Source organism: Aedes aegypti, chromosome 2 (genome assembly GCF_002204515.2).
Source record: "Aedes aegypti strain LVP_AGWG chromosome 2, AaegL5.0 Primary Assembly, whole genome shotgun sequence".
Lineage (NCBI taxonomy): Eukaryota > Metazoa > Arthropoda > Insecta > Diptera > Culicidae > Aedes > Aedes aegypti.
In genome coordinates, this window is record NC_035108.1 from 45,305,521 (window position 1) to 45,330,865 (window position 25,345).

Consider the following 25,345-nt stretch of genomic DNA (forward strand, 5'->3'; position numbering starts at 1 on the left):
ACTACTTATAAATTATTTATTTTGAACATGTTTAATTCCTGTTTACGCTTTTATTGAGGAATTTTCAGTTAATATTAAAGGTGAAGTGACATACAATTAAATAAAGGTGTTCTTCCTAAAACGTTGCGTATTTTATGGTTGATCCCTTATGTACATCAAATATGTACTTAAAATTAAACATCTATGATTTATCAATCCTATTATTGTAATGGTTGACTTACTGATGTGGATTGACGCATGAAACTGGATGTGTCCCACTTGCCCCGTTTAGCGAGGTAACTGCGTCCAATGGCTCATGCTAAAACTTTCTTCCAAGGTTTGTACAATTTCGAAATTATTCGATCAATTTCATGCACACACCAGAAAATATATTGGCAAAATGTGATTGTGTTGTTGGATTTGAAAAATATTGACATTTGAAAATTTTATTGAACAATTTGTTTGAACTATCGTTTTTTTCGTTCCCACTTGCCCCGCGGTACCTTATGTAATTTTCAAACAAACTATGTATGGTTCGTCATTACAAGTGTCGGCATTATTCCTGTTTCATATGATTTAAGGCTCAAGAATCCATCATTCAATCATCAGCAATAATTAAAAATGAAAAACCAGTTTTTTCGTTCAAATTTAAAGAAATCCTCATGAAAACCTATCATTGCATTATACATGGAAAGTGTAATGCAGTGATAGATTTTCATGAACATTGCTTTAAATTTGAGCAAGAAAACTGGTTTTGAAAATTTGTAAAACGATGATGGTTATTTTCCTCTTAAAATATATGCATATATTTTTCTCTTTTCGCCATTAATAAAAACTTCTTTTGAATGGTTCGACATTTTAGATGTTGACGTTTATTTTAAATCTTTTACCAAAAACTTCTCGAGACAAAAAAAAACTAGCTTTAAGTATAAGTCGTATTTTTCCTCCTTATCCATGGATCGCATCACCAACCAAAGGTGACTCCCAGATCTTTTCCTATTCCACTAATAAACACCCTTCCCGTGATGATTGTGGAGATGCAGAGGTATTCTCGGTCTCTAGAAGCAACAATCATTACACCCTAACATTCCTTCTCCATCCCAACTGACTGTAAGGACTTGGCCTGCGTCGTTATTGATCAATAATATTTGATCTGCTAGAATTGCACTCCGAGAGTAAGCGGAAACTCCCATCCATTATTCATTTGGATTGTAGTGCAATTCTTACCAGTTCCGATCAATCACGGAGTAGCAACCATTGACATGTACAGTCAGTCTATGCTATGCTATGCTATGATAAACAATCAATTTACTATTGAAAAACAACTTAAATTTTTCGAACTGATTTCGAAAAATTTAGTCCATTTGCAACATTGTTTGTTCAAGCAGTTTCCTTAAAAACGCAATTTTCGTAAAGAATAGTCGAACAAAATTGTAGAGAAAGAAGGGTTGACAGCAAAACACAAGTGTAATTTTGCGGTGAATTCGTGGTGCAATTATTGAAGGCTATTTTGGATGAATTCTTAGCTTAATAGGAATGCCTTGAGTCGTGAATGTTTTCGTTTTTGTTGATTTATCGGTAAAATTAGAGAAGAATTGTTTTTGAGAAATTCATAGATGAGTTTTTGGCAGAGAAAAATACTTTGCGAAAGTGTGATGAAGTTTTGCAAAAAAAAATGAAGGATGTTTTTCTATGTCCATGATCCGTTTCAGTATGAACTTTGAATGTAAAATTTTGTGCAATTTTATTATAAATAATTCTAATTCACACGTTTTTATAAGGTCAAACAAATCTTCCAAGAATTATTCCAGAAAAAACTTGGAGTTTTTCCTAAGAGGTTTCTGAAACAAGTCTTGCAGAAAACTCCAAAATATTTGACAGGCCCAAGTAACCAAATAGCACTTCAATTCGCCCTGCGTGCTTATATAGTGCTATAATACAGCTGACATGCCCTATATTAGCCGTATAATAGCCCTATATGGCCAAAAAGGAGAATCAGTGGGCTAGTGTTTACTTGGGAGTAATGAAGAGTGACTTACGAATTTATTTTTTATTTATTTATTTTTTAACCCTCTAATACCCAACCCCGCCTTTAGACGGGGTACACTTTTGGAATTTTGTGTATTTTTTCGTAGCTCGGAAATCAAAATGATTTTATTTTTGGCTTATACCTTGACTCATAACACGCATATAAGAAAAGTTTTTTATGACTTTTGAAACTTTTTTGTATTTTTAGAAATTGTTTGAAAAATTGCATTCTTATATAACCTACAAATGCCTGGGCTTCATTTAACGAGTAATATAAAAAATCGTACCTTTTATATTTTTCTACAATTAACCTATCACAAACGAAGAGCTTGGTGGTAATAAAATCATTTCAAACCTGTTTTTCCGTTAGTTACACGGAAAATAAAATACGCTCCGAAAAAAAAATAAAAATTTAATATTTTCAAAAATACCGTTACAATTTAAATTTTTATTATTGCCAAAAATCAACAACTAGAAAAGGCTTCAAGAAAAAATGAAAAAAAGCTAGGGATGTTCAAAAATAAAAATTATAAAAATCAAAAACCAAAATTTAAAAATTTGCTAATAAAAATAAATAAATGCTCAAAACGTGTTTAGAACGATTTTAGATAACGAAAAATAAAACTTAAATCGAAAATAAAAATTTGGGTATTAGAGGGTTAAACAAAAAATTTTGAAAGAGGGAAAAGCCCCTTTGAGTGATTTCCTTATAAAATTCTTCTCAAAAAGGCACAAAACCTCTTTGTCTTTTCAAAATTATATTACAAAATGATAATAATAATAACATATAAATCTAAAGGCTCAGGCGGTATTTATCCATTGCAGAGCCAAATATCTTGAAAAAGGGCCATGACTCGAAATCAACTTGATGCCATCCTTAAATGAGTTTATTGAAAATGTTTCCATCAAAACTGAAAAGAGGAAAAAGAACGAGTGAATTACGAATCATTGCTGTTCTTTTTTTGAATTTGACTCCTATTTAAAACTATTTGAGTAATCCTCGAATTAATTACTGTAAAAATCTGTGGAAGGATTATTTAGAAAACTTCAGAAATTTACACATATCGCTCTCTGTAACAATCATGATACACAGCACATCATGAGAGTCTGTTTATCATCTTCTGCTACATCTCTGATCAGATCAAGGGGATAATAGTTCATAATAAAACTAATCTAAACAAGCTTCAAACCTGGGGGATACTCTTACTATCGGATGTTTTGTGGATTGTTTATCATGCCAGTAAAATGAAACACTTACCCCCAATGGTAAATAAGGGAGAAAAGAAAGTTTGATTATCGCTCTTTCATTGGGGTTCTCTTTCTTTGCTGTTATTTATCAAGCTTGTTACAACTTACGAAACATTGCCGATCATGGACCGATGCAGATAGGATGTTTTTCTTTGTGCTTCAAATTCAAAAGAGAACAAATTCTGCAATGTCTAATCAGCACACAAGATGATCCCACAAGGTAAAAAACTTATATCTTGTCGTTTTCCCTACACAAAACTCACTTCATGATTATTGCGTAAAATTACTCAGAAATAAGATCAAATTACAATTAAGATCAAATACAATAATTAAGATCAAATTATAAGAAATAGACAAAACGTCAATTTTATCTGACATCTTCCCCACGTCTTTTGTACATAAAACAAAATGCATGGATCATGGTCTAAAATCCTTTACTCGCTACTAAGAGCCATGTGTATTTTTTTAAAGAAAGGCGAAATCTGACTAAAGTTTACTAAAAGAGAGGGAATCTGTCCGATGTCAAAAATTATGTTTTTTTTTATTTTGAGCATTCTTCAGAATCCATCTGTATCGTCGTTTAATCAATTAATGTTCAGCGATCTATTGCGATATCAGAAGCCTCGAACGCCCAGTGATCTGTTTTGAGATCAGTTACTTTTATTAATCTTTTATGAATTTTTAGACAAAATGGAAGGATAGTATCTTCGGCCAAGGTGGTAGTTGGTCCCTAGTGATTTATCCTACCTCCGTTCTGGTCACGATCTTCAGATTATCGTGATTCGTCAACATTCGTATTGATAAAGTGGAGGGACATGGTTGAAATGGAGTTTAAAAGAAACGAATGTCAGAACAGGTATCCACCGGCGACGCCAAACGGACCAACGTAATGTGGTGTAATTTGGGATTTGTGGATTGAATACTGATATTTTTTGCCAAGCATCAATATGGGTGACTTTCGAGGATAGCGAAACGTAAGAGGGGTTAGGACAAGGTTGTGGATTTACTTGGTAAATCCATCATATTGGGGTTATGACTCTGTGTCTTGTCAGGAATAAGGTCTGATTGGTATGGTAGTATGCAATAGAGTTCGGAATTGATAGACAGACTTTGAGGAAAGAAGTTTTGAACGTAAGGCAGCAGCACCTTGGATCTTGGAGGGCGCAGGTCTGGAGAGTTGGGCAGCTGTTCATACTAGGTTACATTACGTAGAAAGTGGAATCTGTTTTGCCGTGCACAAATTATGGGAAGTATTTGAAAATGTTTTCTTGTTCAGATTGGGTAACGCAAGAGAGGATTTTTAGCTCTGCGTTATATTAGGAGGATATTATAGTGCATGGTCTACTGATGACTGTGTATTTTAAGGGTGATCGAATGAAAGCTTTGTTGAGTAAAGTTACCGTTGAATTTTTGCAGTTCGTAATTGTTTTGAAATGTTTGTCGGACAATAAGAAAATTTTCTAGGGTATTTGTTTGGATGCTAATGCATTATATTGATAAATCTAATTGTTCGTATCACACGCGAAGCATAGCATAACCCAATGTATAATGAAATTAGGTTCGAAGAAAGGATTAATATTTGATCACTTAAACTTTACGCTGCAAGATATTCTTAATCGTTTTTCTTTTCTTCTGATGTACAGGAATAACTGGTATATTTAGCTAAAATAATGAACAATCATACGCATAGAGCCTACGGGTCATACAGTTAGGATTGAAATTAAAATAATATTGCGCATTTCTTTCACACCACAGGTTTATCGCAGAAGTTTTTACATGTGCGCAGGCGTTGGTAGAGGTGCCCGATTGCGTCGAGTCGGGTCGGTGTTTTCAGCGGACTCATTTTTCGCAAATCGAAGGGCATCTCTCTGAGGGCATCAACATGATTCGATGAGGTCCCACACTTTTATTTGCGCTTTTGCACTTGTAAATGTCTCACTAAATAGGAATACTTTGTGTTAGGGAAAGTGCAGGAGAATAAAATATAATTCATTAGAATTTTCTGATAGAAGCAGAGTTCACATAATAGATAAACACTAATGGTCATATTTTTATATTTTCATTTCATCGCGGTCCTCATTGCTCGAGCGGAGACGACAAAACTCGAGGTGGATAGAATCGACGCAACTACGACACGGAAAAGAAACAGATGAGAAACTATCGATACATTTATTCAACTATAAAAACCACGTTTTAACGTAATGACTTTATTTCTTCTCGTTTCAACAATCCAACAACCAAACCATCTCTACTATCTTTTCATTTCCTCTTCGTTACATTTATAGTCCCTCTGGCACTGAATCGAATGACGCATTCCGCTTTTTATTAACGATGTCTTTGCTGTACGTTGAGCATGGTGTCGTAGGTGATGTGCTGTGTAGAACATCGGATGTTCTACACGGCACGCTACTTCCGGCATTTTGTTTGGCGTGCGGGATAGGCAGTGCTAGTGATGATATGAAGGCCGCTATTCGGTTTAGTGCCAGAGGGACTATATCTATTTAATGTATCTGAAGCTTGTGGGACCGCTTTAGTCCGGCGCCTGCTTGTGGAAGATCCCGGTGTGCTGAACGGTATAGGACATGTTAACGGGGGAGGCTTGGTAGGTCCTCACCCAGCCCGTGTCTAGATGGGCAGATAATTGTCTGCCAGGGTGTGGATAGAGCAATTACAATTACAATTAAAATGGAAGGATAGTATCTTCGGCCAAGTTGTGAAAGAGCTCAAGAGCAGTCTAATGACAGGTTTTTTTTAATTCAGATTTCTTCCATTGCGCTTTACAATAATCTTGGTATGGATCTTGGGTCTCTAATGCGGCTCCTGGTATTTCAGAGTGGATCCTTTGACTCCCATGTGGATAGTAGCATTGGAGTGTAGATCGTAGGACTTCCGTGTGGATTCTGGGATTGTAGAGCGGATTGCAGAGTTCCAGTGTGGAAATTGGGATTCCAATTTGGATCCTAGGATTCTAAAGTGGGTCCTGGAACTCCAGTGTGAATTATGGTATCTCAGTGTGAATTATGGTATCTCAGTGTGGATCTTTTGATTACAGTGTGGATCCTGGGTTTGTGATATGGATCCCTTTATTTTAGTGTGAATCCAGGGATTGTGTAGATCGTAGGATTTCAGAGTGGATCCTGGGGCTGTGATAAGTACCCGTAGGGTGACAATGTGGATCTTGGATTTCAGTGCGAATATTGGGATTTCAGTTCCAGTGTAAAACCTGGTATTCCAGTGTGCGTCCTGGGACTTCAATATAGACCTTGAGATTCCAATGTGAATGCGGAGATTCCAGTGTAGATCCTTAGATTTCAATATGAATACTGATATTCCAGGATCCTAATATTTCAGTATGGATCCTTAGAAATCCAGTGTGGATTCTGGGATCCTAATGTGGATGTTGGGAATCCAGTGTGAATGGGATTACATCGAGGACCCTGGGATTCCAGTATGAATTCTTAGATAGTAGTGTTTATCGTATTTATATTCTAGTGTGGATCCTCGGATTTCAGCGTGAGTCCTAGGATTTCAGTATGGATTATGGTACTCCAGTGTGGATTCTGGGATTCCAGTGTGGATATTCATGTTCTAATGTGAATTCTGGTATTCTAGTGTGAATGCTAGGAATCCAGTGTAGGTCTTGGAATTGCAATGTGAATCCTGGTGTTTCAGTGTGAATTTTAGTGTAGATTGTGTAACTGTATTGTTGATCTTAGGCTTTTTAACATGAATATTGGATTTCCCGTGTAGTTATAGTTCAGTGTGGATTCTGGGACTGTTGTGTGTTTCGTAGTATGTCAATGTGCATCTTGGTATTCCAATATGGATCCTGGGATTGGAACATGGGTCCTTAGAATACCAGTGGGGATTATTAGTTTTCAGTGTAAATCCTTGGATTTCAGAGTAGACCTTGGGATTACAGTATGGATCCTGGATTTCAAATGTGTATTTTGGGATTCCAGTTAAGATTCTTGTAGTCCAGCTGGAATACAATATTCCAGTGAGGATTCTTGTATTTCAGTTATGATTTTTGTATTCCAAAAGGAATACTGGTATGCCAGAATCTTGGGCTTTCAGCAACAATACTGCGGGAATTCTTCGAGAGTTACGTTGAAATACTGTGCAAATGTTGTGGAAATATTGCGGAAATAGTGAGCAGTGATCGGCAGTATTACGGGAGTGCTGGAATTCTTGTGTATATCTTGTGGAAATTTTGGAAAGATCCGATGTGAATTTTGGAAATCACGTGAGAGTTATGTAGCAAACAATTAGTATTCCTGAAAGAATTGTAATTAATCGATCAAAGATAAATGATATATTTTTGATCATAACAAATCAGTGAATCATAGTTTTACTAAAGATTTGGAGAATACGAACGTCACACGGACATCATCGTTGTTAAGATTGAATTAAATACTAAAATCACTTAAGTATTCCGGAGTTTTCGATTCATATTACAGTCAACTCTCTCTTACTCGATATTTCGTATCTCGATATCGGGTTAGAGAACCATAGTGAAAGTTGATTTTCATGGCTACGTCGATGATCCATTTGATCGCAGTTGCACCGGTCTTGTGTTCTGTAACTCGATGGTCTCTTCAATATCGAGTTATGGAGAGTTGACTGTGTTTTAAAACATGCAAAATATCCTTCTGGTATTCATAATACACCCATATAATGTTCTTATCTTTCGCAGCCCAACGACGACAAGGCCGCCTTCCAGTGGGAGGCTCCGAAGATCGTACAACAGCTGAGGGCATGCGGCGTCCTGGAAACGGTTCGCATCTCGGCGGCCGGTTTCCCATCCCGTTGGACGTACGAGGACTTCTACGACCGGTACCGGTTGCTGTGCAAGCGCGTCCAAATCGTAGACTGGAACGTGAAGGCCACGTGCGGCAACATTGTGCGCAACTGGTTAACCGACCCGGACAAGTACCGGCTGGGCAACACGCAGATCTTCTTCCGCGCTGGTCAAGTCGCTTATCTGGAACAGTTGCGAAGCGATCTGCGCAAGAAGCACATCATCAAGGTGCAATCGCTGATAAGGAGATTTATTTGCCGCAACAAATATCTGCGACTGAAGCGCACGGCTCTGGGGCTGCAGAGACACGCCCGAGGCATGCTGGCCAGGAAGTACGTTTTATTTGGAAGATTTGTGATTTCTGATGAAATAAATATCTTGTCTTTTTCAATTTTCAGGAGAGCGGACAACCTTCGGAAGAATCGGGCAGCTATCAAAATTCAACGGTACGTTCGGGGATGGTTACAGCGCACCAAGTATCGACGAATCCGTCGAACGATTCGTGGGCTTCAAACCTATGCCCGCGGATTACTCGCCCGGCGAACGTTCAAGCAAGTGCTGGACAACTACAAAGCGACCCAGATTCAGCGGTTCTGCCGAGGCTACCTGGCGCGAGAAAGAGCCAAACAGCGTCTGGCGAATATCATCAAGTGTCAGGCAACGATTCGTCGATTCTTGGCTCGTCGTATGTTCAAGCGATTAAAGGCAGAAGCCCGGACCATTTCCCACATTCAAAAGATGTACAAAGGTCTGGAGAACAAAATTATCGAACTGCAGCAGCGTTACGATCAGCTGTCGAAGGAGAATGCTGCTCTGAAAAAACAGAATGCCGACATACCGGAGATGCGGCAGAAGTTGGTCGCCATGAAGCAACAAGAGAACGACCTGAAGGCACTAAAACTACAGTTGGAACAGAAGGACGAAAAACTACTGGTGGTGATCAAGCAGTTGGAGAACGAACGAGACGAGAAGATGATTCTGTTGGAGGAGAAGCAAAAGGAAGAGGAAGATCGGATGAAAGAACGGGCGGCCATGGAGCAAGACCTCGCAAAAATGCGAGAGCAGGTCAATGAAATCAGCGACGTCACGAAACTGGAACGAGATCGACTACTTTCACAAGCCGATTCCAAAGAGATTCACGTAGCTTACCAACGGATGGTTGAAGACAAGAACCAGTTGGAGAATGAAAACAGCAATTTGCGAAACGAACTGCGCCGGTTGCAGCACATTGTCAGCAACTCTCACGAACTGAAAACTCACTCTCGATCGGTGAGCAACGCTTCCAGCACCAACGAGGAGGACTACGGATACAATTCGGGCAAGAACACGCTGGAGATCCGACGATCACCGCAGTCGTACGAAGGTGAAATTAACAATAACTCGAAACGAAACAATAGCCTCAGTAGCAATGTTGTTACCGGAGGTCCCAATGTGGTGGTTTCTCCATCAGCAGGCAGGGTACCCCCGGTGGTTAACTCCATCAGTAATGGGCCTGTTTCAATTGGCAGTCCTCCCCCCTCGATTGGTGGTAATGTTTCTAGTCAAAATAGTATTAGCGAAGTACCTGTACGAGCGCTGCCCAAAGATATTTCGCTTGATTTCGAGCGGCTGCTGAACAGGACTCCCCTGGAGTCGTTCAGTCTACTGCAAGGTAGGAACGTGTTTTGCGTTTGAATTGGTGTGATCAATGGCTTTTGACTAATTACTACTAACCGAGGTAAATTCAGTAAAGTAATAAGTATTCAGAGATATTGACTAATAAGTTTGTATTTCATCCAAAGGGTTTGTTCTGCTAGGATGGTTTGGTGCGTCGAATTGTTGCTCTCCTTCTCTATGGTTGTCTACAAACCCAATGGATTAATTTAGTATTTTACAGTATTACTAATTTTGTTTCTCTAATTAACCATTTGTGTTTGTGCTCTTTTTTACTGCATCATTGTAACTTTTTTTTAACTGTTTTTTTTTTAACCTTTTTTATATGAGTATCATTCCGAACGTTACCTTCATATCTCATGTTTAGATAACACTATAATCCTAATTTGGTAAAACTAATTGAGGCTACTTATTATCTTCCTGGGATTCCTGAAAAATCAGTTGAGAAATTCTGGTATTCCAGTCCATATCTTGAAATCTAGAAGACATTTTTAGATTTGATGAGAGATTTTGGATTCCTATGAGAGCGGTGTGGTAAAAACCTGAGAGAGACTCGCGAAGAGGAAAAATATCAACGTCATATGCAGCCCAGTTTCCCCTCTCACGAAACGTCAAATGCAGCCCACCGTTTTTATGGCTGAAAAAGTGAAAAGTATTGTGTTCAAAGTAAACTGTTATTAAAAACCTCAGTCAGCGGAGCAGTTTTTTCCAAAGTTGCTGATAAATCTAAGCAGAAGATTAATTATTTCTAATGGCTGCTACGTTTGCTGGCATGAAATTTCACTCAAACGGCTATCAATGATTCGATGTGATGCAAACTCAATCATTTTTTGCTGAGAAGTTCATGTGAGGATTTGAACAGCATGCGCATAATTGATATACAGTCAGGTCTCCTATTAGACACATGGTTGGGGGGCGTAATAGGAATCTACGTTATAGGAGACCCAGGGCTTATGGGATTTCATCACTTTGGGGGTGTCGTTGAATATCTCGTATGCCAAAAGACATAGTACAGTACTGTCTTCGGCGAAGTTTCAGTACTAAATACGATCTACCTTTAGGAGTTGAGGATCATCCTTTTAGTTGAGAACTTGGCCGGTAGGGGCGCTTTTTCTGATTTGCACTATATGAACCATGAGGGATAAGAATGCAAATTTTTGTAACATATGATATCTCTGAATCCTGATGTTTTGGAAGGTTGGTGTCTTCGGAAGAGTTGTTAAGTAGCTCAAGGGCTGACATGTGGTGGTCATTCTGATACGGAATTACGCCACCAGGCGGCGCTAGTGGGCATGGAATTTTTGTTTTGCGCATAGCTCAGTAGCCCGACCACTTAGAAAGATGGCGTCTTCGGCAAAGTTGCTCAGTATCACAAGGTCTAACATTATTTGAGCCGAAAGTTTCGGAATTTTTCCACTAGGCGGCGCTAGTGAGCAAGGAATTTTTATTTCGTGGATAGCTCAGTAGTCTGACCACTTAGAAAGTTGGCGTCTTCGGCAAAGTTGCTCAGTATCACAAGGGCTAACATTATTTGAGCCGAAAGTTTTGAAATTTTGCCACTAGGCGGCGCTAGTGAGCAAAGAATTTTTGTTTTGCGCATAGCTCAGTTGCCCGACCACTTAGAAAGATGGCGTCTTCGGCAAAGTTTCTTAGTATCACAAGGGCTAACATTATTTGAGCCGAAAGTTTCGAAATTTTGCCACTAGGCGGCGCTAGTGAGCGAAGAATTTTTGTTTTGCGGATAGCTCAGAAGCCTGACCAAAGTTGTTCAATATGACACTAGGCTATCGATTTTTCTCGCATTGTCACGTTTAAGTAAAAGTGCCTGGAGAAAAATATATACATTATTTTACAATCGGATAAAAGTATGGCTAGGGTCCTAGTATTTTCGACGGATTGGGAGAATTTTTGATCAATAGTTTGATATGAGAATGAGTGAGGATCCGTTTACTACTCAAATATGTGATCGTTAGCTTTTCATATGAACCAGAGAAAAAAATATGTATGTTTATTTTTATTTCGTCATTGCATGAACTTCATTTCTTGAACATTTTCCAAGGTATGGATTGGATAGAAATGAAGTTAGGTTGGAATGTAAGTCATTACTAAGAAATTGGGAAATCCATTCGCCAACAATCTTAATGAGATAACTATGACTGGCCTTATCTCTTTAGTTACACGACACTGTTGTTTGAATATTTTTAAAAAATAAACCTTCTTTTTCATAACGATAATTCAATCTTATGAAAAAACTTTCTCTCCCGATTTCTACGTATATATAAAATCTCGAAACTTTCGGCTCAAATAATGTTAGCCCTTGTGATACTGAGCAACTTTGCCGAAGACGCTTTCTTTTTAAGTGGTCAGACTACTTAGCTATCCGCAAAACAAAAATTCCATGCTCACTAGCGCCGCCTTGTGGCAAAATTTCGAAACTTTCGGCTCAAATAATGTTAGCCCTTGTGATACAGAGCAACTTTGCTGAAGACGCCATCGTTCTAAGTGGTCAGGTAACAGAGCTATGCGCAAAACAAAAATTCTTGGCTCACTAGCACCGCCTAGTGGCAAAATTTCGAAACTTTCGGCTCAAATAATGTTAGACCTTGTGATACTGAGCAACTTTGCCGAAGACGCCATCTTTTTAAGTGGTCAAGCTACTGAGTTATGCGCAAAATAAAAATTCCATGCCCACTAGCGCCGCCTGGTGGCGTAATTCCGTATTAGAATGACCACCATATGTCAGCCCTTGAGTTACTGAACAACTCTTCCGAAGACACCAACCTTCCAAAACATCAGGATTCAGAGATATCATATGTTACAAAATTTTGCATTCTTATCCCTCATGGTTCATATAGTGCAAATCAGAAAAAGCGCCCCTACCGGCCAAGTTCTCAACTAAAAGGATGATCCTCAACTCCTAAAGGTAGATCGTACTTAGTACTGAAACTTCGCCGAAGACAGTACTGTACTATCTCTTTTGGCATACGAGATATTCAATGACACCCCCAAAGTGATGAAATCCCATAAGCCCTGGGTCTCCTATAACGTCCTGGTGAGTGAGCGTAATAGGAGTGCACGTTATAGGAATGCGTTTAATAGGAGACCCGACTGTAAACACAAAGTGGAATAAGAAAAAACTCAGCAATCACAGAAAAAGAAGACCGTCTTCGCGAGTAAAAACTACAATGAGGATGCAGTTTTTTGGTGGATGTCCTAGGATACCGGTAGTTCCTCTGAGACTTTGATATGAGTTCTGGTAATAAATCTTCGAGACCCTACACTACCCGTCGATAAAGTTGATCAGAAGGTCTTGGACTTCCGAAATGCAAACAGTTTGGTTCGACAATTTGCCGCTAGGTCGTGGTAGTGAACATGAGAAATTTAGAATTTAGAGTCAATTCTGCATTGTGATCCAGGTGAAATAGCAAGTTCGAGAATTCGATGAAGTTTTCCAGACAGTCAAAGAAATCAGGAAGGCAAACAGTTTGATTAGTTATTCTCCCGCTGGGTGGCGCTAGTGAGCATGTGAATTTGAGCACATTGAGCTTGAAATTAAAGGGATCATCCTGTCATAAAACACATAATCAGTGTTACTGCGGCCCAAGGTAGTAATGAAAACCAATTTCACTCTGGTTCGTCAACTTGATATCGAGATATGAAACATCCAGTTATGCAGGGTTGATTGTACTTATACCTCATGATTTTGATAAGATAGGATGTGCATAATGTTATTCAGAGAGCCTTTGGCATTTGGAAGTAGAAGTGATTAAGGTCAAAATCATATCATATTGAAAAGAACAGGTATAATCCATAGGGGTGACCCATTTCGCATAAAGACGTTTCGCATAAAGCAGTTTCATACAAGAACAGGTAGCATTTTAAAAAAGGCATATAATTCGGATTATGCCAAATGTCCATTATACCAAACGTCCGTATGGGAGTCCGGCCATTTGGCCGAACGCCGTTTGGCTGAACGCCGTTTGGCTGAACGTCGTTTGGCCGAACGCCATTTGGCCGAATGCCGTTTGGCCGAATTACGAACAAAAACATCAAATTGACTCATCGCTGAATGTGGCCCAATAACTAATTAATTTGTTGATTTGTATTATGTGACGGGACGTCATGTTTGTCACTATATAAGTGCTCTAAGAGAACAATAAAATTGATCTGTTAATTCAGGACAAGACTCTAAGCCGATGGTTAATTCGCATGTGGGTTACCAACGTTGTGCTAGGGTTTCAAGTGTCTTTAATGGTTTTCATCAGAAATTTTTCCTTCTTTCAAACCTAGGCTATTCTTTTGAGTTTCATCACTATCGGCAATAATTCAACTTATATTTTACCTTCTTTAAATCATTGGCAGTTCTTTGTAGTTATACTGATAAAACGTTCATTTGCATTACAATTGCTTAAATTTTCTCAAAGATTTTTCCTTCTTTTGATCAAAGGCTGTTCTTTCCGGAGTGGTATTTTTCATATTTATTGGAATTGAGCATTTTAACATGTTCATAAAGTGTCCTATTAAAAAAATATTAATTCAGCTTGAGTGTTAAATTAGGTGAGATGTCATTCTCCTCCATGTTTAAGATAGCATCATGTGAACTGATCTCTGCACTATTGCTTGCGTATAGCGACTCGGTGAACACTTACGTAAAAGAAGCTCACTATTTCTCCGTTGTGAAAAGAAGAAGCCAAAACTTGTGGTCGCTAAAACTATGAAATATTTCATTTAGTATGATTCGAAGGAACTAAGCAACCCGATCCAGCAGAAGTACGGAAAAGTTATAAATCGTTTTAGTTACTGTCAAAATCTGACTACAAACGCGATGCAAAAACCTCTGCTGGCAGCTACCGTGAAGGCCCCATACTCTGCGCACTTAAGGCTTTTCAAATTTCAAACAGCTGTAATTAATTGAAAACAAAACACAATCCTCTGAAATTTTGGGAGCAAATACTTATTGATTTCATGTATAAGGAAAAAATATAAAAGCTTCACTAAGTAATGATTTTTATTGCAAATTTTTAATTTTTCTCAAGGGTGTCCGTGTTCCTAACTCTGCGCACTTATTTTTGCAATGCTCCTTATTCTGCGCATTCAGGTTCCTAACTCTGCACACTCGATACATTATTTATAACAGTTGAAGTATTTTGCTAAAAGCATTACTAGCATTCAAACTCTGAATTAATCTTAATTTTCTTGCTTTATACGGCTTTACGTCCCCAGTGGAGCGTGGAATGTCTCTAACATAGAAGTTTATTAAGTGAAGTGAATTTTATCTTTAATTCAATCCATGATAATTACTGTTACTGAATGCCATTAAGTGCAACTCTCAAAATAATCGAAATCATCGTATGATTTCCAAAACATGTAATTAACTTAGTTTTCTAAAATCCAAAGCAACATACAAAAAGGGTACAAACTACGTCTTTTTTGCATTCTCCCTTGGTGTGTAAAGGAAAATTAGCTTTGACTGTTTATGTATTTGCACTAGAAAATATAAAAACCAAATTTTCTTTGGTTCGGTTCGAGTCCGGGTTTGAGGAAAATTAATAAGAACCTGGTTCTGGTTTGTTATAAGTGGAAACCGAACATTCCTACTAAATACGAAGAATAGTTTAAGCGAAAGGGTATATCCATTCTTAATGTATTGTTCTTCACTCAATCGAGAAGTATCGCCGCCCTGTATAAGCGTGACATTATTAATGAACGATTCATATTTCAGATCAATAACATTACTTTATTGGCGTTTCTATATAGCAAATACGATTAAACCTCGATGTTTCATTACTGGATATTGACTCATGAAACTATACAAAAAATCAAAATTATTCTATTGCATGGTTAGGGAGCATTCAAAAATTACGTCATCATTCAGGGAAGGAGGAGTCTACGAAAATGTGACAATGCATCCATTAGGTACTGTTAAAATCGCGACAGGGGACGGAGTGTAGAAATCCTTAAAATATGTTGGACGTAATTTTTTAATCTTCCCTTACTATAATTGTCCCCTTAAACAATTTACCAAAGCATTTCCATTCCATATCTCGATGGTGTCGACAAGTCGATGGTTCCCTTCAATGTTGAAAATAACTGCTGCGCATAGTAAGGGACATAGTTGAAAAATGGTTCCTTACTATGCGCACTTAAGAAGAATAAGAAAATGAAGAGAAAATAAGTTGCAATTTACCAGTGATGATTGCTCGATAAATAAACTAGTGCCTACATACTAAAAATCTGAAATATATTCTCTTTAACTTGATTCAAATAACTTGAGTGATGAGGTACTCCCTTAGCATTTTTGCTAACGGGCAGTCAATTTGGACGTTTTTTAATAATTTTAAAGCTATTTTATTTTTTATTACAGTAATAAACGTAAATTTGTCAAGAAAATTCTTCGCGTACTTTTTATTACTATTGTAACAATATATGGATAACAAATTTTAAACAAAAATTTAAATGATTTACCAGATTTTGGTGGATTTTGGTAAAAGTGCGCAGAGTTAGGAGCTGCGCAGAGTTAGGGGCCCTCACGGTATTACTGCTAGCAGAGAAGTGAATAATGGCTTACATGGCATTCGGCCAAAAGACCCTTTCGGCCAAATGGCGTTCAGCCAAACGGCATTCGGCCAAACGGCATTCTGCCAAATGGCGTTCGGCCAAATGACCCGGAACCTCCGTAAGTGAAACGTCAATATGTGGAATGTTCCACCCCCGTAATCCATTTTATATTCAAGCGATTCAGATCTGATTCATATTCTAGTAATTCAGGTATGATTTACACCACGTGCGAGTGATTTAGGCCTGGCTAACATCATATTCAAATTATTCAAGTAAGAATCACTTTATATCCAAGTGATTCGGGATTGATTGTATTTATAACCAAATTGTTTACCTTCCGGATGGCCTTGACTTCCTGAATAACTTTGCTTATTATCTCCACCTAGCGGCAAAATTTTGAACCAAATTTTTTGCTTTTCGGATGTCCTTAACCTTCTGAGCAGTTTTGCCAAAGACTCGACCTTTCTGTCTCATGTGGATTACAAAATAGAACATTCTTGAAATGCTCAACTTTACATGCTACCTAGCGCCCCCTTGGGGCATAATCGCGTACCAAATGGTTTGCCTTTGGGGTGCACAAATTACGTCACGCTCCAAGGGGGGGAGGGGGTCGAGCCAAGCCTTACAACATTTTTGGAGACTCATACAAAAAGTGTGACAAAAAAGGGGGGGGGGTCAAAAGAGTTGAATTTCGACGTGACATAATTTGTGTACCATCCCTTTCTTGATCCGCTGAACAACTTTGCTGCAGATCGCTTCTTTGCAAATCATAAAGGTCGCGAGATATAGCGATATGAATTTACTTGTTGTGTTTTTAGTGTTACAATACTTTTTCAGAGAGTCCGTATTCATGACGGGTAGTGTATAAGTAGATGTAAACCGAATTTCTTCGGAAAAAAAAACTTGCATTGCGATAAGAGTTCCGAGACTTTGATTAAAATTCTGGCGCATATGGTTGATATTCCAAATTTTAAATGTACCGTGATTTTGATAGGAGCTATTTCCATCCAACCACAGGTAACCACTAGTCCACTTATTCGCCTTTTTGGCCTTATAAAACTCTTATACGGTTAATATATGGCATCTTAGCTGTATAATAGCACTATATTATCATCGCTATCGTTGAAGAAAGATCTATGAAAAATGACAGACTGGTTGGTCGGGTAGCTGAAAATTAAACAACTCGTTCTCTTTACCATTCCAATTGGGATGTAAGTTGGTTGAAACCCGGCCAACCAGTCAGTGATTTTCGATAGCGATCGATATCGATTCGTTTTAAATCTTTGGCGATCGCTTTCGCTTGACAAAGATCTATAAAGAAATAGTAACACTGGTTGATCGGGAACAGTCCCAGTTCGCGTGATTCTGTGATTTGACTTTTACTTCCGCTATTGGGTTCAAAAAAATCGAAGACTAGGATCCTAACAAGGATCAATAGGTGTAAAAAAATACCGAAAAAATATTTTTCAATAGTACTGAAAGGTCCTGTTAACTGTTTTGAGTAGTATCAAAATTTCCTTCAGCGGAAAGGATTTGTTCACTTTTTCCAATAATTTATTATTTAGGTAATTCCCCCTTTTTACTATTGTTTCATTCGAAACCTTTCTTGCGAAACTAACAAATGGACTGCATCGTCTTTTTGATTCTATTAATTCCTTGAAGATGTTTATTTTTCTCAAACCTTTAAGTTGAGATTGATCTTATTTCTTCGTTGTTATTTGTTTTGCAAATTAATACTGAAACCCTAAGTAACTAACATTGTACTGTTTAACCTTTGACTCTAGATCACTCCTCATACAACCTCAATAATCTTATTATCTCGCATAATTTACATCTCAGATCATTCCACACCCAACAACACAGAGTCTCCAGAGAAGGACCAAACGGCTATAATCTTAAAAATGCGCAAGCTTTTCGAGGAAGAGAAATCTAAAAGCGATCAGCTCCGCAAGGAAATCGCCCGATTCCGCAAGAGCGCTTCCTTCAGTACGGAGGACTCGATCCGCGCATCGGAACTGGAGGTGGAGATCGAAAAGCTTCGCCAAGATTACAACCTGCTGAGGAACAGCATCAAACGCGGTGTCGAGGATCGTGAACTGGAGGCACAACACAACGCCCTGCAAGAGGAACTGAAACGGCGACGAGACGAGTGCATATCGCTGAAGGCCGTTTTGGCACAGCAGAGCCACTCGCTGAGGACACTGGGACAATCGCAGGTTAATCCGAATGGAGACAGCAGCTTACGAATTCACGATGAAGGAGAACTGATGGAAGCGTTCCAAGCGCAGAAGTTGGTCAATAGGCAGCTGGAGTCCGAACTGCGCGCCATGATGGATGCAAGCAACGAAACACTGGTCGAGAACAATAAGGTAATCGAAGCACTTCGGAAGGAAGTTCAGGAACTTCAAATGATCCTGCAAGGAAGACTTGATACTTCAAACGAGGATAATCTGGAAGCCTTGCGGCAAAGTGATCAATATTTGAGGCACGAGTTGAAGAAATCCACCGCAGCCTATGTGGACCTCCAAGAACAGGTGAACGAGCTGCTGGCGAAGATCAACGAACTGACGAAGAAAAATAATATCCTGTCGAATCGGTTACGAGACAACGGAATAAACGAATCCATCATAATGAATGAAGAGTTCCAGTCCATGGTTGTGGTGAAGAAGAAGGCGCAGTCATTCCAAGGTATTCTGAAGTATCGACATGAAGATGAGAACAAGATCATTCAAAGGCTGGTGACCGACCTTAAACCAAGGGTAGCGGTTACGTTGATCCCAGGTTTACCGGCCTACGTGGTGTTCATGTGTATTAGATATACCGATTCGGTTAACACGGACCAACTGGTACGATCCCTGTTGACACGGTTCGTGCAGATGATCAAGCGGTTGTACAAGCTGCCCAACGTTGCCGAAGTTCGAGTCATGTGGCTAGTCAATACCCTTACGTAAGTTTTATGGTAACTCTGATAAATACTTCAACTAACCTATGTTCTTTCCCCCCATCGCAACAGCCTCCACAACCTGTTGAAACAATTCGGTGGCTATGCGGAGTACATGCAATACAACACCGAGGAGCAGAACCAGCAGCAGCTGAAAAACTTCGATCTGTCCGAGTACCGGCAGGTCATCTACGAGCTGATCATCCTGATGCACGGCGTGCTTCTGCGGCAGGTACAGGAATCGATCAAGCAGTACATCGTGCCGGCCATTCTGGACCACGACGAAACGGCCCGGGGCAAGAGCCGGGGGCGGACGATGTCGCTGGACATGTCGCCGGAGCAGAGCCGGGAACCGAAGTCGTTGGTACAGCAGTTGGACACCTTCTACAAGCACCTGAGCAGCTTCGGCATGGAAAGCAACTACATCGAGCAGATCTTCAAACAGGTAGGAGTTGGGTAATGTGTTGGGGTTGCACAGAAGTGGATATTTTAAAGGTCAATAATACATAGTTATTCGACGGATCGAACTTCGCAACTGCTGTTCCCTGTCGTACAGCATTGAATGACAATAGGGGAAAGTGGGGAAGTTTGGCCACCTTAAGAAGAAGTCGATAAAAGTGTTGAAAATATTATGGAAACTTTGGGTCTTTGCGTGATTTTCAACAATTCTTAGATCAATACACTAGATCTGTATGATTTCCGTTGTCTTATAAAATTCCCGAATAAATGATAAATTTTTCAAAATTTGTCATTTTTTGAGTCGCTTTTTTACCGTTGGGGTGAAATGAGCACCCTATTTTTGATTGTAAAATTTTCTCATATAATCTAAAAAATCAACTATTTTTTTCATCAAACTTGAAAGTTATTAGTATTTATAAACACTCCGTGCTAAAAGATTGAATTTTAAAAATTATTCTAACAGTCAAATTTCATCATTCTAAAATGATGAAATTTGAAAGAGCCATTCGGGGCAATATGGGCAATTTTTTCGAACTTCATTTATTTATTTTTCTTTGAGTTTAGAACACTAACTTGTAGCATGTCTATCGTTTCATTTCCTTGTCAGCTTTAGGGTTGCATGTTATTTCAGATGAATTTCCAGAATTTATACAGTTTTCAAGGGGTGCTCATTTCACCCCATTGGCCAAATCGCCCTGACTACCCCTACTGATTATATTTGTTTACCGGAAATAGGCCTTGACTGAATAAGACTGAACTGAATATTTTCACCTGCCAACATAACAGGTGAAAATCGTCAGTTCAGGTTCAGTTGTTTAATTTTACCATGAATTCAGTACTAAAAAAGCTAAAAAACCTCTGCAAGAATAGATTCCGCAAATGAACTGGCGGAGTTCCGGGAGTATTTCCAGATTAAATTTGTGGAAATAGTTTTACTAAATCACAGAGATAATCACTGATATAATTAATGAAATTTGGTGAAATTTCTAAGGAAATTTATGGAAAAATATTTAGAGGAATTACCGATTGAATGACTGTAGTTTTTTTTTTTTTTCAATACTGGATAAATTCCAAGATATATCATTAAAGATGTCCCTGGAGGCATAACGGGAGCAATTCCTGGAAGAATTACTGGAGAAATTTCTGATGAAATTTCAGGAGGGATCTTTGGAGAAGTTTAAGGGATCCCTTCAAATACTCCTCTACTGATTCTACCAGAAATTTATTTTTGTGTTAATCTGGGAAATCCTCAAGGACCTCCCTCATAAATTATTCAATTATATTCTAAGTAGCTACTACAGGGATTACTCCCAGTAATCAAAAATGTAGCCTATGTATGTAAGTACAAAGTACAAAAGCGCGACAGCCCGAGGGTTAATGTTGGCGTAATGTACCAAGGGCCCAAAAAATCTTAGAAATAAACTTTGATAGATGTCTGATCGGATTCTCTTAGAATTCCGCATTCAAACTTGTGGTCATTTTCTTGTCTCTGTTCAACCTCTTGTTGATATTTTTCCAAGCATGAGTCTCTGAAGTGCTTATTTTTTAAGCCTACACCAGTCATACGTTTCATTCGAAACTGTTGTTGAGTTCTACAGCGAACTATCTAAATAAAAAGCACTATTGCTTTTCAGAATCTGATAAATACACTTTTTCTATTACTAATCGTTCTCATCCCATTCACAGCTCATGTACTACATCTGCGCCGTTGCGGTCAACAGTCTCATGCTGCGAGGTGACCTATGCGTGTGGAAAACCGGCATGAAGATCCACTACAACGTGGGCTGTTTGGAGCGGTGGGTCCGATCGATGGCCATGGATCCGGACGTGTTCAAACCGCTGGAACCGTTGTATCAAATTTCACGCATTTTACAAGCCCGCAAAACCGTTGAGGATGTCCCAACGTTACTGGAACTCAGCTCGTGTCTGACGACGGCGCAAATTCTGAAGGTTTGTTTTGTTGGTCTTATAGTATTTCTTGTTACAATGCTCAACCAACGTCCCAATTCCAGATCATCAAATCGTACACCACGGATGATTGCGAGAACGAAATTACGCCGCTATTCATCGAGACGCTGACGAAGCAGTTGAACGAGCGGTCCAGCCAAAGCGAGGCGGACACCTACATGATGGACGAGGAGATCGTCAGCCCGCTGGTTGTGGTGTACAAGTACAGCGAGATCAACCTGAAGGAAATCGATCTTCCCGAGGAGCTGAACCTGGACGGTTTGGTCACCAAAATCTAAAGACCGAGGGTACAACAAGTAGCATTCATGTTTTAAATAGGATAATTGACATATTTACAGATGTATTCCAAAGTAGAATGGAATGGTCCCAAGGGCCCAACTTCTATTACAGACCAAGAGCGAGAAGTTCGATCTAAGCATTGTTATATAATTCAAATGAGAGTTTATCGTTGCATATTTACACGGTATTCGTTTGTTAAAACCAATACGAAAATATAAAACTATTTTGCATCTCTATATGCTGTTAAAAAGTCATGAGTTACTTGCGTACAAGTATGACACTGATTGGCCTTCATCATGGTTCATTTTGAATCACAAATCAACGGTTTCTATCGTTTTTTTGAATACGTTAAGTGCATTTATATCAACCCACGCGCATTTCTCGCAATTTGTATCATACGTTACGTTTTCTATTTCTCGTTAAGCCTAGCTATTCCATAAGTTGTTCAATTGTTATTTATTGCTGAAATGAGTAAGTCTGAATCCGTGTGTGAACAAAAAAGGCGATCAAAATATATATATTTATTCAAAACTGACCCTAATAAAACAGCACCTAGCAAATAGAGATTACACATTTCACCACAGCAAAGCGAAGCAAGGAATGGAAACAATAATCATGTTACTGTAATTAGAAACGAAAGTACATATTATGCCGTTAGGAAAACTAAATAGTACACACATACACCTGTTAAAGCAAGTATTTCTCCTTGTTAAAGCATTTATCGTGATATAGATGAAATTTACCTAATGTACTTACAAAAAAAGTGAGTATCTATTGAGCTAAGCGTTCGTCAGCAAATAAATATGGATGCCTAAATGCTAACGGAAGTGTTAATCCTGAGAAATATCCGTACTTTGTACAGACGATAGTTGTCTTCTGGGGAACTAGTGTACGTTGTTTATGTTCTCGTTCGTGATGTTTTTGGAATTTGAATATTTAACCGCTTATTTCTGTTGTTGTAAACAAACTTCAAGATAAGTTGGTGAAGATCGCAATTGAATTTTGGAATTTTTGGATAGCTGTCAAGAAGAATTTTTAAAGCAATCTCTGTTGAAATTTTTGGAGGCATACTACTGTAGAATTCCTGATAAAATCTTGGAGGAAAATATTTAAGAACAGCTGAAGAAATCCTTGTTTGAATTTCTGGAAAGCGGAGCATATTTTTGAATTCTATAGGATTAAAATGAATTGTTAGACAAATTTCTGAATAAATTTGTAAAGAAATGCCTTGATTCCAAGAAGAATTTCGTGTTCGGGATATTAGTAGCACTAGAGTTTACCTCTGGCAAAAAAAGGTACAAGAGTAATTCTCGCAGAGACCGGGCTACAATTTACTCTTGGGTCTTTCAAAATGTTTAAAATTATGCTCATTCGAAAGCTCATGTCGAGTAACTAAAGCAACTACATATAACATATTATAGTACCAGTACAGGCAGTAAAGTTAGCTCTTCAAGCTTTTACTCCATTGATCAATATGAGTTACTACCAACACCCTAGAATAATACCAAATGAGATACTATTGTTATGCAGGCTATATAAGCGAAGGTCAAATAAAATATTGTGCTCTTTCGACTTCATAAACCAAGTGTGTCTACAGGGTGTCCGCAAATTATCCGTACAAACTTTGAAGACATGGCTCTATACAATCAAGCATAATAAATTCAAAATTCTAGTATGGATTTAAACATTGGCGTATTATATCATTAAAAAGTAAGTTTGACACATTTCCGATTTCAAATATTTGTAAAATCAAGCGAAATGTGTAGAGGTGTCTTAAAGGGAGCTGTTTTTCGAGCTTTATGACGGAAGAGAAACGTTCATAGAACTCACTGGATTTGAACCGTATAATTTTCTATTTCCAGTTTAACTTGAAGCCACTAAACTAAGGTTGCTTCAAATAATAATAGAACATTTGGATTCATTTCTTGTGGATTTTATGGATAACACATCTCCAGTATGAATAGCGACCCTCAGGAAAAACGTTATCGGAAAATAATAATAATTTGCCTATCTCAGTAACAAGCAATCATTTCGAAATTATTTAAAGTTGTATTTTGTTTTACCATATAGATGTATTATTAAAGGTACATGGACATTGATTTTTTATTATTTTCAATGCGAGATACTTTTATTTTTTTTGTATACTTTTTAGTGGCGACGACGGATTAAAGATAGTAGCGAAAAATTTTAAGTAAAAAATTTTGAAGAACGCGGGTGTTAAGCCGAAGTAAATTTGAGTAATAGTTCACTTCAGTTAGAAGACCTTGGCAGGAATCTGTGTCTTCTGGAGAGCACTGATTGCTGAATAGAACAAAGACAGTGTAACAGTACGCCATTAGAGCCAGTAGTCTACAAGGCCATTTTGTAGTTGATCTGAAGGCCGGGTTGAACAGATCAGTGTGCAAACATAAAGAAGAACGTGTACTGAAAAGTGATCAGAACCTCGTTTGCTGGCTTTAATTCTGTAGAGGATTATAAAAAGACGTTTCCTAGTAAATGTGCATATTTCGAATCGAATCTTCTGAATCATTTCCTTCGTCGCATCAGCCACGCCATCTCCTTCGCCCCATCAGCCAGCCACCTAGCCTCCTACGCCGCTCAGACAGCCTCCTACGCCATACCAGCTCGTCGCCTTCTCTATCATTTCGGGCACATATCCTGGATTCCTTTTTTTTCGGATTGTTTACATCGATTCGATCGTTTGGAGCATATAATTTGCATTGTGGTTTGCCTCGAAAGGTTTCATCGGCTAGAGCATTAGAAGCCCGAAAGTGTCGGAATCATCAAATACAAAGTAAAAGGTACGTGGATTTTCTTTTATCTACCTTTGGCTGCCATTATTTGTATTGTTCTATAAAGATCTTTTGTTTCTTTCATTACGGTTCAGCCATAATGGCGCTATACGGTACGGTCGACCCTTATGTGCCTGGCACAAGTTTTGCGAATTATGTCGAGCGTCTTGAATATTTTTTTCATCTAATGACATTCCTGATGGTCGCAAAAAAGACGTTTTAATGAATTTATGTGGTATGACTGTGTTTGACGAACTTAAATTGCTTTTTCCGGCTACCGACCTAAAAACTATTTCATACGCGGAAATTACTAAGAAGTTAAAGGAACGATTTGATAAAGTGGGGTCAGAGATTTTATTGAGATATAAATTCCGGTGCAGAAGACAAGGTCCTAGTGAAAGTGGCGAGAACTTTATCCTCGCAGTGAAACTTTTAGCTGAAGCTTGTGATTTTGGACAGTTTCGTGACACCGCTATTACAGACCAACTAGTTTTTGGAATTTATGATAAAGAGTTGCAGCGTCGTTTATTAAATGAAGATGATTTAGTGGTTAGAACAGCTGAGAAGATTATTAAGAGTTTTGATATGGCTAATGTTAGGTCCCAAACTATGAATGAAGAAACCGGAGTTAATTCTGTC

The 25,345-nt window shown here is 38.5% G+C and overlaps 1 protein-coding gene across 9 annotated transcripts in view; it reads left to right on the forward strand.

Moving 5' to 3' along the window:
• The window catches only part of LOC5571874 (unconventional myosin-Va), an 86,788-nt gene extending 64,056 nt beyond the window's left edge, over positions 1-22,732 (forward strand). For 8 of the 9 annotated variants that reach the window (XM_021840715.1, XM_021840723.1, XM_021840719.1 and 5 more), the window contains 6 exons: positions 7,952-8,388; positions 8,455-9,707; positions 18,107-19,214; positions 19,281-19,653; positions 21,354-21,617; positions 21,680-22,732. In XM_021840715.1, the coding sequence (XP_021696407.1) occupies positions 7,952-8,388; positions 8,455-9,707; positions 18,107-19,214; positions 19,281-19,653; positions 21,354-21,617; positions 21,680-21,913 (3,669 nt within the window). In that variant the 3' untranslated portion in view covers positions 21,914-22,732. The remainder of the gene's footprint in view (positions 1-7,951; positions 8,389-8,454; positions 9,708-18,106; positions 19,215-19,280; positions 19,654-21,353; positions 21,618-21,679) is intronic. The other variant, XM_021840724.1, reaches the window with a different exon arrangement.
• Positions 22,733-25,345: the final 2,613 nt, after the last annotated feature.